At 42.1% G+C, this 14,159-nt stretch overlaps 1 protein-coding gene across 1 annotated transcript; it reads left to right on the top strand.

The window, feature by feature from the left end:
• Window positions 1-5,485: 5,485 nt before the first annotated feature.
• Window positions 5,486-13,698, top strand: C3H2orf50 (chromosome 3 C2orf50 homolog). The gene is made up of 4 exons (XM_043510241.1): window positions 5,486-5,739; window positions 6,032-6,311; window positions 10,019-10,058; window positions 11,313-13,698. The coding sequence occupies exons 2-4, from the start codon at window positions 6,043-6,045 to the stop codon at window positions 11,502-11,504; spliced, it is 501 nt and encodes a 166-aa protein (XP_043366176.1). The 5' UTR covers window positions 5,486-5,739; window positions 6,032-6,042; the 3' UTR covers window positions 11,505-13,698.
• The last annotated feature ends 461 nt before the right edge of the window (window positions 13,699-14,159 follow it).

The following is a 14,159-nucleotide window of genomic DNA, read 5'->3' as shown; positions in this document are numbered from 1 at the left end:
CGAGGCCCATCTAGTCTAGTATCTTGTCACCAGCAGCAGCAAGTACCAGAGGCTCGGAGAAAGGTGCAAGAAACCCACCAGTTTACCTGGATTACCAAGGATTACCTGCCTTGAGTGAAAGTTTCCCCCTAATCCCCAATAGTTCAAGGTTGGTTGAAGCCCTGAAGCATGGGGATTTAACAATAGAGTTTCTATTTTTAAAAGGTAAGTGATGTCTAAGCCACATAAGCAAACAACTACAATTAAAGCATTAAAAATGTTTTGCTACAACAAGTAAATTTTAGGCCCTTAGATCCATATTTGGGGGCCTCAAGAGAAGTAGTTTGATTTTCAGTCAGTGGAAGCGGCACATGCTGAGCACCTCTGACAATCAGGCCACTTTTATTTAGGTGCCTAAAATAGCACTTAGGTGATGAACTTTGGGCACTCAAGTTTGTAAACTCTGACCTTATTGTATTTAAGCTGAGCTACAGTGACTCTATTAGGCAACCAACCACTCAAACAGATGCAGAAAAGCAATTATGAGAAGAAAGCAAAGCTGCTCCCCCTTTCTGAAGGTGGTGAGGAGATGGCAAATGGAAACCTTCTTAGGGGCTGTTCGAGGAAAATGCTCTTGGATACTTTAGATTGCAACTAACTAATGGATAACAGTTGGAAAGAGAGTGAAAAGGCATCTTAAAAATTAAAATAGGCTCTGAAATATCATAATCTACAATGCAACATACTGCTATGAATACGATCTTACACCTGAGTTGAATACTATCCAACTGAGACAGAATGAGAACATTGGTGTGAATGGTGACAAGGCAATTCAGATACTCTTTGGTACACCTGAAGCAGATCTCCTCAAAACACCTGCCTGCTAATAATGGCTCCTTGTGTTTGTGGGTAGAGATGAGATTGCTGCCTTACTCTAGATTCCTATTAAACTGATATCAAGCATAGTTGTTTCATAAATAATTGATCATGTTTTCCCAGTAACTAATGAAGTGCTCTAGGAATTATTTAGACAAATTGTGCAGGGGGAAATGGAAAGATAAGATAAGATAAAGCAATGCTGTTCTATTATCTAAGTGCAAAAGCTCCCTCTAGCGATGAGAATGTTCCTTAAGCAATTATGAACGTCAAATATAAAATAATAACGGCCTAGTATGGCTGTCTATTCACACTCTATGCCTTCCTGCCTCTTGCAATGCGCTTTATCTGGGACACCAACTGAAAACTACTCAAATTTCAGCCACATAAGAACACAGCAGCACAACTGCTCTAGGGCCTTTGTCTGCAAGAGTTTGAGGCCAATATGTTGCAAACTGCACCTGCTGCCTTTTATCTCACAAGTATACCTCAAGATTTTATATATAATCTCTTTTAGTAACATGGGACCTCATAAACTGTGTCTTAATTTATGCCCCACTAAGGTAATTAAGACCAGTGATGACCGAAGGCCTAGTGTTCCCAGATATAATCTCAAGATGGTGGTAGAATGGATGGCTTTCTTCTTCAAGTGCCACAACTCTACTCTGTAATGCTCTCTCCTCAAACTCTTTGGCCTGTGTTATACAGGATGCCAGAGAAAATGATCATAATGATCCCTTCTGGCCTTCAATTCGAGGAATCTCAACCTAAACCATGGAATATCTATGGCAATCTTCCTGGCAAGTCGACAAACACTTTAAATGGCCTTTTTGTAGTTTTCTTACCTATAATTTTAATTATGGTTTGTGCACAGTGCTATATACAATATAAAAGGCAAAGAAAGGTTACATGATATGCCTGACCAAGACTACTTTGCAATTCAGCAACAGGCCCAAGAATGGAAGAACTCAGACTTCTTCCTATCCCCCACTCTAGGGTTGCCAGCTCTGACTGGTCCTATTAAAATCTCCCGGATTGTGTTCAGTTGTCACTGGGAGATTGATGCTTATTCCGGGGGACTCCAGGCCAATCCACTCCTCTGCTCTCACCTTCACAAAATACCACAGCAATCCTGAGAGTTTAGAAGAATGCATATTTCATTCAATATAAAAAAAAAGTCTCTATTTATATAGGAAAAAAATCCCAACACATTAGTGAGTGCGGGGAGAGAAAAAGAACGTTACGGTACCATTCTGCAATGTATAGAAACATAAATATAAAAAAGAGACTTCTGAAAAACAAACACACTAGGAAGAATTCCAGACCCTTAGTCCTGAAACCAAATCCCATGGGCAGAACCTTGCCTTTGCACAGAGTCACACTAACTTTGATGGAGATCAACCTGAGCACAAAGACCAAGCAGTGGAATTCTGACCACAAGACCAGAGTGCCATAGACTGGAAGGAAACAGATATTTTCTGCCATTTGCCAATATACACTGACTTTTCTACCATGTTGACTTCATTACAGTCTTCCCTCCCTCCCCACTTCTACAGACAAAATTCTCTGCCGATAGATGAAAATGCATTCTCTGAATTTTCCAAACCATTTCCATGAAACAATACAGGGTTAAGGACAAGACTCGTAATCCCTATCCTTCAATGAGAATAACACAGGCTCACCCCTGCGCCTCATGGAACTCATTATGGGATTGGGATGGGAGTTCTAGCAATAAATTTACCAACTCAAATAATTTCAACCAAAGGCAAAGCATAAGTTGGTTCCAGATAAGAAAAAATACAGCTGATATTGACTTACACAGTCTGATTTTTCTAACTATTGTATAGTTTAAATAGTTGACATTTTGGAGAAATTAGGTAGTTTACAATAATGTTTTTTTTTAAAAAAAGCAATGCATGTTATCCTCAGCCATCCATTCAAGTTTTACATAGCTTAAACTACAACCTCCTCTTCTGGTCAAGTAAAATTAATATCTAAACAGCTGAGATTTTTTCCCCACAGAAAAACATAGTAAAACATTACTTTCTTAGGGAGAAAAAAATCAAGAATATCATTAAACTCTACCTGAGAATTCTGGATGCTGCCATTACATAAACACAGGCCTGTGAACAAACTATATACAGTAAACTTCTGACCAGAGTTTCTGCCACTTAGAGTGTCCCTTTTTAAAATGACAGGTTTCAGAGTAGCAGCCGTATTAGTCTGTATTCGCAAGACTCGGTCACTCGATTACAGACCTAAGAGTGGCTATCCTTCAACAAAAAAGCTTCAAAAACAGACTCCAACGAGAGACTGCTGAATTGGAATTAATTTGCAAACTGGATACAATTAACTTAGGCTTGAATAGAGACTGGGAATGGATGAGTCATTAAACAAAGTAAAACTATTTCCCCATGGTATTTCTCCCCTCCACCCCACCCCCCACTGTTCCTCCGATATTCTTGTTAACTGCTGGAATTAGCCTACCTTGCTTGTCACCATGAAAGGTTTTCCTCCTTTCCCCCCCCTCCCGCCCCGCTGCTGGTGATGGCTTATCTTAAGTGATCACTCTCCTTACAGTGTGTATGATAAACCCATTGTTTCATGTTCTCTGTGTGTGTATATAAATCTCTCCTCTGTTTTTTCCACCAAATGCATCCGATGAAGTGAGCTGTAGCTCACGAAAGCTTATGCTCTAATAAATTTGTTAGTCTCTAAGGTGCCACAAGTACTCCTTTTCCTTTTTAAAATGTCCAGTACCCAGTCCCCCACAAAAAAAAGTCTTATTGGTACATTAGAATCAGATTACTACGTCAAGTCCCAGTAACCATCAACATACACTAATAAAAAGAGAGCAGCATAAAACAAAAACCATCCTAATTCCAAATGAGTCCCCCACTACAATATCCTTTCTGGGTAACCAGAAATATTTACAGGTACATGATAAGAGGGGAAAGTAGGGCATTATCTGCAAGCATTCCTTAAACCATTCTTTTTATTTCATATTAGTGATGATTTGAACATACAGCAAGGAATTTCAGAGCAATGTCCAAAACATCACCCTTAAACTCACCCTGCTGTGTGTTAATGGTATGGTAGCACCCCTGCTTGATGACTTCTAATCCCTAAAGAAAGTGGAGTAATTTAAAGCATAAAGTTCCATTTTTAGCTCTTGATCGTCTTGTTTCTGAAGCAGTAGATATGTCAGAAAATCATAGTATTGTAATGTTTTCCAAAGTCCTTTTATTTTACAGGCATGTCACAACCACCATCCCAGTGCATACTGTGTCCAGAGAAGCAGCCTGAATGCTATGAGACATCCAGTCCCATATGTAGACTCCTACCTAGCCTACCTTGGTTTATGACCAAAATTCCCAATTTGATAAACACTCACCTCTCTTCTCAGCTAGTGGGGTCAGAGTCAGAAAGGTCTGTTTAAATCACTAGTTCCTTGTCTGTCTCTGAGATGGACACATAGGCCCTGATCCTGCATCAAGAATGCACTCACTTAAATTGAGCTCTGTACAGGTGCAAGAGTCCACACCTGTGCATCCCAATTCAGGATTGGAGCCTTAGAATGTCACCTTACACAGAGTACAGACAAAGGTATCTGGGAGTGGGTTCTAATTAGTAGGGATTCCGGTTTAGCTATGTACCCACCTGGATGATTTTTATATAATTTTAAATTATTATTGACTCACTTCTTGTGGACATCACTGAAGAAATGAGTCTTAAGGAGGGATGTGAATAAAGACCTGGCAGGAGCTTGGTGAACCAAAATTGGGGGAGTATTCTACAAATAGGAGGTGGCTTGAAGATTGTAATGAGACATCTGGGATTCCAGACTCCTTTCTTAGATTCAAAATAAGAAGTAATTGTGGTAAGTCGGAGGTGTCTCTTGGCAAATTCTGACCTTTTACAGGCAATCACTGTAAGTTTACATATAGATTCAAATCTAAATAGAGATATAGATCTCTCTCCTCCCTCAGAGACCCCACTGCTGATCTGTCAAAAGTTGAACTCCGGAGTGCACTGACTGATAAACACATTGGACCTTAGGCTCAAAGTTAAAAATGGCCTCCTGCTTCAGCTTGCTTGTAAATGCCACCGAATGACAGTATCACTCCATATGGCTAATCAACCACATGTACCATATCCTGAAGAGCAATCTGGGATGCAAGTCATTGAGCAGATCCAGAGGAGAAATCCAGCAAAGTAACAGAGTGGACTGGGAAATGGCTTGTTTCTTCAGTTCAGTGGCATTTATAAGGAAGATGAGGCTGGAGGACAGTTTTAATGTTCAACCCCCAGCTAGATGTGTTAGTCTGTCACAGCGCACCCAGGGACTTTTAGCAGCTGGTCAGCTCCTTGTCCAGAGAACAGTAAGCAATTAAAGGTCACGCCTCCTGAACCAATTTTTGATTGTTGAGGAGTTTTCAATGGGAGTTTTCTTAGTCAGGCCCGAAATTAAGAGGCTTTCAAAGTATGAAACTAACATTGATCCCTGGAAAGACCTTATTCTAAACAAACAGAAACTCCGTCCTGAGGAGAGTTCAAAGCTAAGTCCCCAGCAGCTGTCTGCATTGGTTTCCACTCCCTCCGGGATAAATATTCATGAGCCAGCCTGGTTTCCAATGGCGACAGTAAACACACTGGGGAAACCAGCAACTATCAGGGCATCCTGTTTCAGTTGAACACACAGAATAAAACTAACCCTGGCAAACTTGGCAGCACACTCTACACCAGGCTTTGCTACTAACACAGCCGCTGTTTTGGGGACTTTGCAATCAACGTGGCATGGTCTTGACTTTACACAGCAGTAGCTGGTGTCTCAGAAGCTGAGAATTAGGACTTGCTGGCTATAGCTGGTATCTTTAGCCTTTGGTAAGGATTGTTCTTTTTAAGATTATTATTACAATAATGCTTCTCTTAGCAGTCACCCAATGGAGCAACGCAAATCAGCTGCCTAGTAGAAGAGGGTTATTAAGTAAAGGGGAAACAAAATAGCACACAGATTGCCTGTTGGAGGTTGGGTTCTTAGTGCAGATTCCTTGCCAAATCCTGAAAGAAAGTGCTAGGAGAGAAAGGGATGAAGGAGAGAGAGCTGTGGGATTGGAGGGTCTTAGAGAGCATCTCCTCTTAGTCTTCCTAGTGGTGACAACATATCGCGTCACAGGGGAGACACAGATGGGAAGCAGATCAGCTGGATTCAGGAGAACCACCTCCGCCGGGTATCAGTTACCAGCAGCCAGACCTTTGGTGGAACTTGCCTCATCCTCGTCTCCTTCTCTCAGCACCCCCCAGCATGGGAAAGCTCTGCCTGCCAGTCGGGTCTTAGGACAACAGGGAGCCCGGGCCCGGGAGGAGGAGCAGGCAGCACTGCGGAGGGACCAGGTTCGGCAGGACAAGATCTGGAGGGAGTTTATGGAGGCTGAATGGAGGGGAAGAAAATATTGGTAAGTACCTCAATTCCAACTTCAAGTGCTTGTCTTAACACTGCCATTGCTCAGAGACTTAGGATATATCTACACTGTAGCTGGAAGAGGTAATTTCCAGCTCAAGTAGATATACCTGCGCTACCTCTGATCAAACTAGCATGATAAAGACAGAAGGGGAGCCGTGGTGGTATGAGCGGCAGGAGGGGCTAGCCATGCGAGTATGTACCTAGGGTCTCAGATGGAATTGCACTCAGGATAGCTAGCCCAGCTTGATGTTTGCACTGCTGTGGCTACACTTTATATTTAGTGCACTTACTCTGATTGATCTAGTGTGGGTATGTCAACCTGAGCTGGAAATCACACCTACGCTCAGTGCGGACATACCCTGAGGGCCTGATCCAAAACCCATTAAGTCAATGGAAAAACTTCTACTAAATGGACTTTGGATCAGGCCCTAATTCTGCAACTGCCAAGAGTAAACACTATCTCTGTTCTCCTCTTTTTGGCAATACTCTGTTGGAGTGTATCTCTGGGCAAGTCGTGCTTGAGCAGAAACAGAGACACTAAGGAACCCCAGGCTTAATACTGCTCAGCTGTATATGGATGTCCACACAGTGAGGATAGAAATGTGACAGTATCTGAATTGATTGCACAGATGCTGATATTATTGCCTGTCCTCAAATTCTTGGAAGTGGCTGACATAGAGACTGGACAGAGCGTTCTGCCAAAAAATTATTTGTGCTTCAACCCTGCAAATCTCTTGAGTGCCCTTAACCCCGCACATATTGACACACCCACACAGGGAAAATCCCATTGTTACTAATATATCAGCAGGGTGTATAGCATGCCTGGGGCATAAATTATGCTTTGACTGGATATATACACAGTTGAGCTGATGGAACCAGGCTTTAAGATCTCTCTCGCTCTCACACATGCACACTATTTGTGAAAAGAAAAGGAGTACTTGTGGCACCTTAGAGACTAACAAATTTATTTGAGCATAAGCTTTCGTGAGCTACAGCTCACTTCATCGGATGCATTTGGTGGAAAATACAGAGGGGAGATTGATATACACACACAGAGAACATCTCCCCTCTGTATTTTCCACCAAATGCATCCGATGAAGTGAGCTGTAGCGCACGAAAGCTTATGCTCAAATAAATTTGTTAGTCTCTAAGGTGCCACAAGTACTCCTTTTCTTTTTGTGAATACAGACTAACACGGCTGCTACTCTGAAACCTGACACTATTTGTGATCATTCTCCAATTTACATCAACATGCCCGCTAGAAGAATATGTTTGGTAAAAGCAAGGTTAGCTTGAGTTCTGATTGTATGCCAACCTCATCCAGCCAGACACCAGGGAAGCAAGGTAATAAGTGGGTAATCAGCTACCATGACCTTCCCTTGGATTCACTGGGAAGGAGGGAAGAGATTTTTTGGTAACTCCCCTTCTCCCACCAGCCTCCTGCAGATGACACCAACCCTAGCAATGATTGTTTCTTTCCTCAGGGACATATTTTTAACTTCTCTCTTTGCCTCTTTCAACTCAGCCTCCAGGTGAGAGGAACAAAGCTCACCAGCAGCTCCACGTCCCCTCACAGAGCTTGGGATGGGAGAAATCCTCTCCATTCTGGTAGCCTGGGAATGAAAGAGGGCCTAAGGGAATGAGACCAATGGGTTGATTTTCATATGATGAAGCCTAGGCAGTCCTTGATTACTAGTACTTCAGAATACAAATATAGCATTATCCAGATCTGATATGTTTGTACAGCGCCTAGCACAATGGGACCCTGATCTTGGCTGGGGTCTCTAGGCACTACTGAGATATGAAAATATATAATAATAATAAATGCAATGCCAATTAATTATTATTATATGCTAAACTGCATTGCAGGACTTCCACACCACAGTAGCACTGTCCACCTGGTGAGATACTGCACAGCAAGCTAGTGAGCTGTAGATTTACACTATGAATTGCCGTGCAGTAACTCATTAGGAAGGCAAGCCCTGAGATAGCACCTTTTCTCCACAGATACCAAAGCACTTTAGAAAGATGGCTATACTGTCATTAGCCCCATTTTACAGATGAGGAAAGTGAAGGGATTTGCCCAAACTCACAAAGCAAATTAGTGGCAGAGTCAGGCATAGGACTCAGGTTTTCTGACTCACAATCCTATGATCATGCCACAGCTTCCAGTTAGTCCATTTGTACAAAACACTGTAGCAGGTGGCTGCTCCCCTACTTGCAAATAAAGCTTAGCATGATAACAATGAAAGCCATGTGCTCATTGCGGGAGGGAGGTGTTAAGCACAGAGAGCTTTATGACTGTAAGAAACTGTTCTCCTATTAAACTAGTCTGAGCAGCAGGAAATGGATGGACTGAAAACGTCAGATTTGGAACTTAAATAGACTCTCAAATGGCAGACACAACAGCAAAAAACTTCTCTTTATTGAGTTACTTTTCTAAGGAGAGCACAGACTTCAGGTGCTTCTGCCTTACTGTTTACTTTAAAAATGACAGCCTGTAGGGCTGTGAAAAAACATACAGAATACCTCTATGTTTGTTCTTGTTTGGAGGAATTTCTTTCTATTAATATGGCTATTAACTAGAAAAACCAAGGTAGAATACCTAGAATTCTGGCTAAGATTGGGGATTACTCTATGTCAAAGTTCGGGTATTGTTAATAATAACTGTTAATTGACACCAGCTGATTTCTAGGTTGTGGGTTGTTGGAAATGGAATTTTCGTTGTGAGAAAAAGTGTGCAAAGACGGACATCAGAGCAGCATATATTATTGGCATGATAGGAGAGATTGGCAAGGGATCGTTTGCCAGCAACCATAACACACATGTCTTTGGAACACAAGAGCTCATCCACTTTTTGAAGCTGACGCTCTTGAACTTTCAGCCAATTCAGTAAATGGAGATGTTTGCAGCTCCTGCTAAGAGCAGATCCACGTCTGCACCATGTGAAACCATTCTGTGTATCCACTGTGTGTGTGTGATTTTAATTGTTCAGGTACCACAGTGATGAGCACCATATAAGAACATGAATTAACAACTTCTGGCCCAGTTGTGTTCAAATTCAGAGCTGGATTCATCTGAGAGGAATGTACAGCTTGGTTCTAAAATAAAGTCTGACTGTACCATGCTATTCTAGTCACACAATTGAGATAAAAATTATCTGGAGAGAGAGAGAGAGAGAGAGAGAGAGAGAGAGATCGGTACAGCAGGGACCCCCAAAACCCTGGTCTGTATTAAAAGGCAAAATCACTATTGTAATTATCTGACTACTTCTGCTGAGAGGAAAGAGTTTGTCCAGAGAAAATGGGAGTGAAAACCTTTCATTTATTATTTGTTACTGGGACTGTGTCTTACTATGCGTTTGTGTCCTGCCTGGCACAGGGTGATCCCAATTGTGATGCGGGTCTTCCATTAATACCCACTTCTGCTCAAAGGGACATCTATAGTCACTGCAAATATTTATACATTTTAAATAAGCCAAAATAATCTCTTAATCGGGGCTGAGCCTGCTCATTTTCTCTTTTAAAAAGAAAAGAGCCCTAAAATTAACGGATCACTTAAAATCACTATTCTTTGACTTTTGCAGCTTTATTCTATGATACAGAATCAGGTTTATTTTAAATCATAGAAAGTTTATGAAACTAAAGTACAGAACAGGAATGAGACATGCAAGTTAAAAACTTTTTTTTCTACTCCAAGGTACCAGAATTGGGGTTTCATGAAGGACTATGATCCAATGGTAGGTTACACATAAATTTACTAACTGTAATCCAGGCTCTTTTTTGGTTTACAACAGAGTTTCTAGTAGGCTAATTTTCTAAATTGAGCCATCCTTGAAAATAATTTGTCAAATTGTTTAAGATTAAAAACAGCAGGAAAATATGCCTAAGAAATCTGAAGTGCCACACATCTGCTATTCTTGTTCTAAGCAGATGGAATGCACTGGGTGTGTATTTCATTTCAGTTTTGAATCAAGTACAAATGCCATAAAAGGACTGACATTTTAAAATGGTACTTGAAGAATCAGCCTAGGAAGGAAATTAAGAAATATTGTCAGCACAACAGAATCTGATTCATTTATTTTAAAAAACCCATCATCATCTTGCTCAACAAGTTTATAAATGGGATTATATGATGTGGTTGCCTAGAATAGCAGGTTACTGGACTTGATGACTTGGGGGTGGAGGATATCTTCCATCTTTTGTTCTTGCCATCACCACCACCAGAGCGGTGACTGACAGCCCATGCAATGCTGTTGAAGTCAATGGGTTTGTATAGGAAGTCATGGTCCCAATGATAAAATTCACATTCACTGTGAATGGGAGCAGTATCAGGTCCTGGCTTGAAGTAGAATTCCCCCCTCCCCTCGCCCGCAGGTGCCTATATTCTAAGAGGGGGAGTGTTATCTTATCACAAGAATGTACACCAATGACTTTGAATCCAATCCTGCAGCCTTTACTCAGCCAAAACTCCTCCTTTGAGTAACTGGAAATTTACCTGTGTAAGGACAAAGGACCATTTATATTTTAAAATACCAAATGACTGGAAAAAAAATTAAAAATGGATGATTCAACCAGCCAATCTGAAACCACTTTATCTGGATGAAAGTTGGTGCGTTAACTTACCATCTGCTCAGACTATTCTTTGATTGGCTCAGAGAGCTAACTTCTTGGATGCTGCTTCTTTAAAGACTGCTGACCCTTGGTGAATAAGATGACATACCACTTTTCAACAGCAAATTAAGGTGTGTCTTCTTGGAAGCTGATGGGGCATCACCAATTTCAGTTAGTTTAATAATGATTAATTTTACTGTCTCTACAGAACATTTTCACATAAAGTCAGTAAATAAAATGTCAGGTAAAATTTTTTAAAATATCTGAGTGACTTAGAGTCTTAGGTCTCATTGACTTTCATTTTTGAAAATGGGAATTAGAGGCTGTTGAAAATTTTACCCATAATCTTAAGCAAGGGTCTTTCCATTTATTTTTTCCAGGGTAAGAAAAAGGAGCAGGAGCAACTGCCTGAGTATATGCCTGTGTTCTCAGACAACATTCCCAACACCACCAATCAGACTATCGGCAGTAGAATGAACACTGAAATTGGCAAAACTCTAGTAAACATGGATTACTTCCTCAGCAGTGGAAGACAAAAGAAGAAACTTGACCCCGAGTTCCAGTCCTCCTAGTGTTAGAAAGAAAATATCCCTAACAAGATATGTGGCAGGATTCAAGCTAACAATCTTTTTAGAGTCTCACAGTAAGAAAGTTACAAAGCATCAAAGCCTTTCCTGATATCACTGTATTGCATGACATTTTTTCATGAGCAAAGGTGGACCTTGTGCTTAAAAATCTTCTGGGGAAATCCTAATATTCGGAGTGATTAGAATGGATATAAACAGTTGTTTAGATCACAGGGTCCAATCATGCTCCCATCAAAGAAATGGCATTAACTTCAAAGGGAACAAGGTCACCGCCAGAGAAGAAACCCTAACCTAAGATTGGTCACAAGATCTTGCCAGATGCAAGATAACATTATATTTTTAATTTCAAAGTAATCATTGCACTAGATAGCAGCAGTCCCTTGTGTTCCATTTGTTTAGCTAGGGTTTTATCATACTCCCCATCACCTCAGTGTCTGAACTCCTCACCAAAAGTAAAAACCAAGATGATGAAAACCTCTGTTCTAATTTTTCTCCCTACCTTTGTGGAAATGGGTGCAATTTTCCATTTTTTTAATTTGCTTTTTCCCCTCTCCTTCCTTTTACTGCTACCACTGCCCTCCTCTTTCTCTTCGCCTGATTTAGTTGTGTCTGGGGGAATACTAACACAGAGAAGAGGGTTTTACACTCTGCTCTGGAGGCACTGGTAGTCATTCTGATCTCCTTCAGTGATAAGTTCCAAGGTTCAGTTGCCCAGAAAATCTGGTCTCCCGTTCTTACAAGCTTCACCCTTGAGTTTAACAGATTCATAGTTCCTGAAGAATGTAGTTGCCCAAGAAGATCATCATCATATTGAAAGAGGGAGCATTCTTTAAGATATCTAGAGCCAATTCTATGGAGGGGCTTGAAGGCAAGGATGAAGACTTTGGTTTGACCAGAGAATGCAGAGCACTGAGACGATGCGAAGAGGATGGCTGTTTTCTGGACTAATTTTAGCTGTTTAAGGTTGGAGTGCTCAGACCAAGTGAAAAGGGCTTTAGTAATCCATCTTGAAGATCCCAAAAGTATGGATCACTGTAGCAGAGTCATCACCCAAATATACCCGGCACAATGCTCTAGCCAGACGTAAGTGGAAAGGCATTTTTCTGTAGTTGCCTGTATTTCAGACTCCAGCAGCAGGAGGCAGTCCAAAAGCACTGACAAGGTGAGGACCAATTTGACAACTGAGAGCTAGCCACCCTCAATAGAAGGTGAGGGGATGGGATTTCAGCAAGGCATAGGGACAGTTTGGAGCTAGTGCTCTCTGTGCTGGGGAGTAAAGGAGATGTAGAGGTAGGTGCAACCTGCTGCCATTTAAGACCATGGCAACACACAGTTCCCCTAATGGTTTCACCTATGTTTTAAAAGGCTGGGGAGAGAATTGATCCTTGTGGGATGCCACAGCTGAGCTCTCTGGAGATGAAGGAACACCACAATCTGCGAGCAGCCTGAAAGGAGGCCTGGCTCCATTACAGTGCTTTGCCATTGACCCTTGAGGAGATGCAGGAATCTTCTATAGTAAATGGGCTCAAAATACTGTATAGAGTTGCCCAAAGCAGGGGTGACATAACCATCATTCTGCCCCCTCACCCTGACAGTCCAGGCTCTCTCCTGAGCCCAAGGACTTCTTCCCCTTCCTCCCCCACCCCAGCATCTAACAGAGGTAGAGAGGAGATCAGGTGCTCCCCTATCTCTACAATGACCAGCACAGCTTGCTGGCTACAAAGGGGAACGAATGCTGCCCCACCTAAGCACACAGAGATGTGCTCAGCACTGTGTCCAAGACTAGTCTGTGCAGCTTGTAATTTACATTATCTCCTTGGAAATTAACATTCAGTTTTGTGCTGTAATTAGATTCCTTATCCTGAGAGATACTGCAGTGCCCCAACTCCCATTGAGGTAGGAGTTGCATGCTGAGTTGCAGGTGGTCAGTATCTCTCATGATCAAGCTCTTATCCAGCCTCATGTAAGAGCAGCTCATTTATAACTAGGGCTCTACCAAATTCAGGCCACAAAAAACGCATCACAGACCATGAAATCTGGTCTTTTGTGTGCTTTTACCGTATACCATACAGATTTCACAAAGACCAGCTTTTCTCCAATTGTGGGTCCTGACCCAAAAGGGAATTGCAGGGGGGTCACAAGGTTATTTTAGGGGGGGTGAAGTATTGCCACCCTTACTTCTGTGCTGCCTTCAGAGCTGGGTGGCCAGAGAATGGCAGCTGTTGGCCAGGCGCCCAGCTCTGAAGGCAGCGCCCAGCCAGCAGCAGTGCAGAAGTAAGGCTGGCAGTACCATACCATGCCAAGCCATCCTTACTTCTGCACTGCTGCTGGCGGCAGCTCTACCTTCAGAGCTGGGCTCCCGGCCAGCAGCCACCACTTTCCAGCTGCCCAGCTCTGAAGGCAGCACCACTGCCAGCAGCAGCGCAGAAGTAAGAGTAGCAGTACTGCAACCCCCCACACCCTACAATAACCTTGTGACCCGCCTGCCTCCAATCCCCCCACACACACAGCTCCTTTTTGGGTTAGGACCCCTACAATTACAACACCATGAAATTTCAGATGTAATGAGCTGAAATCATGAAATTTATGATTTTTTAAATCCTATGATCATAAAATGGACCAAAATGGACCGTGAATTTG

This window comes from Dermochelys coriacea, chromosome 3, assembly GCF_009764565.3.
Source record: "Dermochelys coriacea isolate rDerCor1 chromosome 3, rDerCor1.pri.v4, whole genome shotgun sequence".
NCBI lineage: Eukaryota > Metazoa > Chordata > Testudines > Dermochelyidae > Dermochelys > Dermochelys coriacea.
This window is presented reverse-complemented; position numbering and strand designations above follow the sequence as displayed.

What these genes read in the sequence shown, in the direction of transcription:
- C3H2orf50 (XM_043510241.1), top strand. Translation starts at nt 6,043, where the DNA reads ATGGGAAGCAGATCAGCTGGATTCAGGAGAACCACCTCCGCCGGGTAT. An exon ending in TGGAGGGGAAGAAAATATTG is followed by an intron (nt 6,312 to 10,018) that starts GTAAGTACCTCA and finishes TTCTACTCCAAG; the next exon opens with GTACCAGAATTGGGGTTTCA. An exon ending in TGAAGGACTATGATCCAATG is followed by an intron (nt 10,059 to 11,312) that starts GTAGGTTACACA and finishes TATTTTTTCCAG; the next exon opens with GGTAAGAAAAAGGAGCAGGA.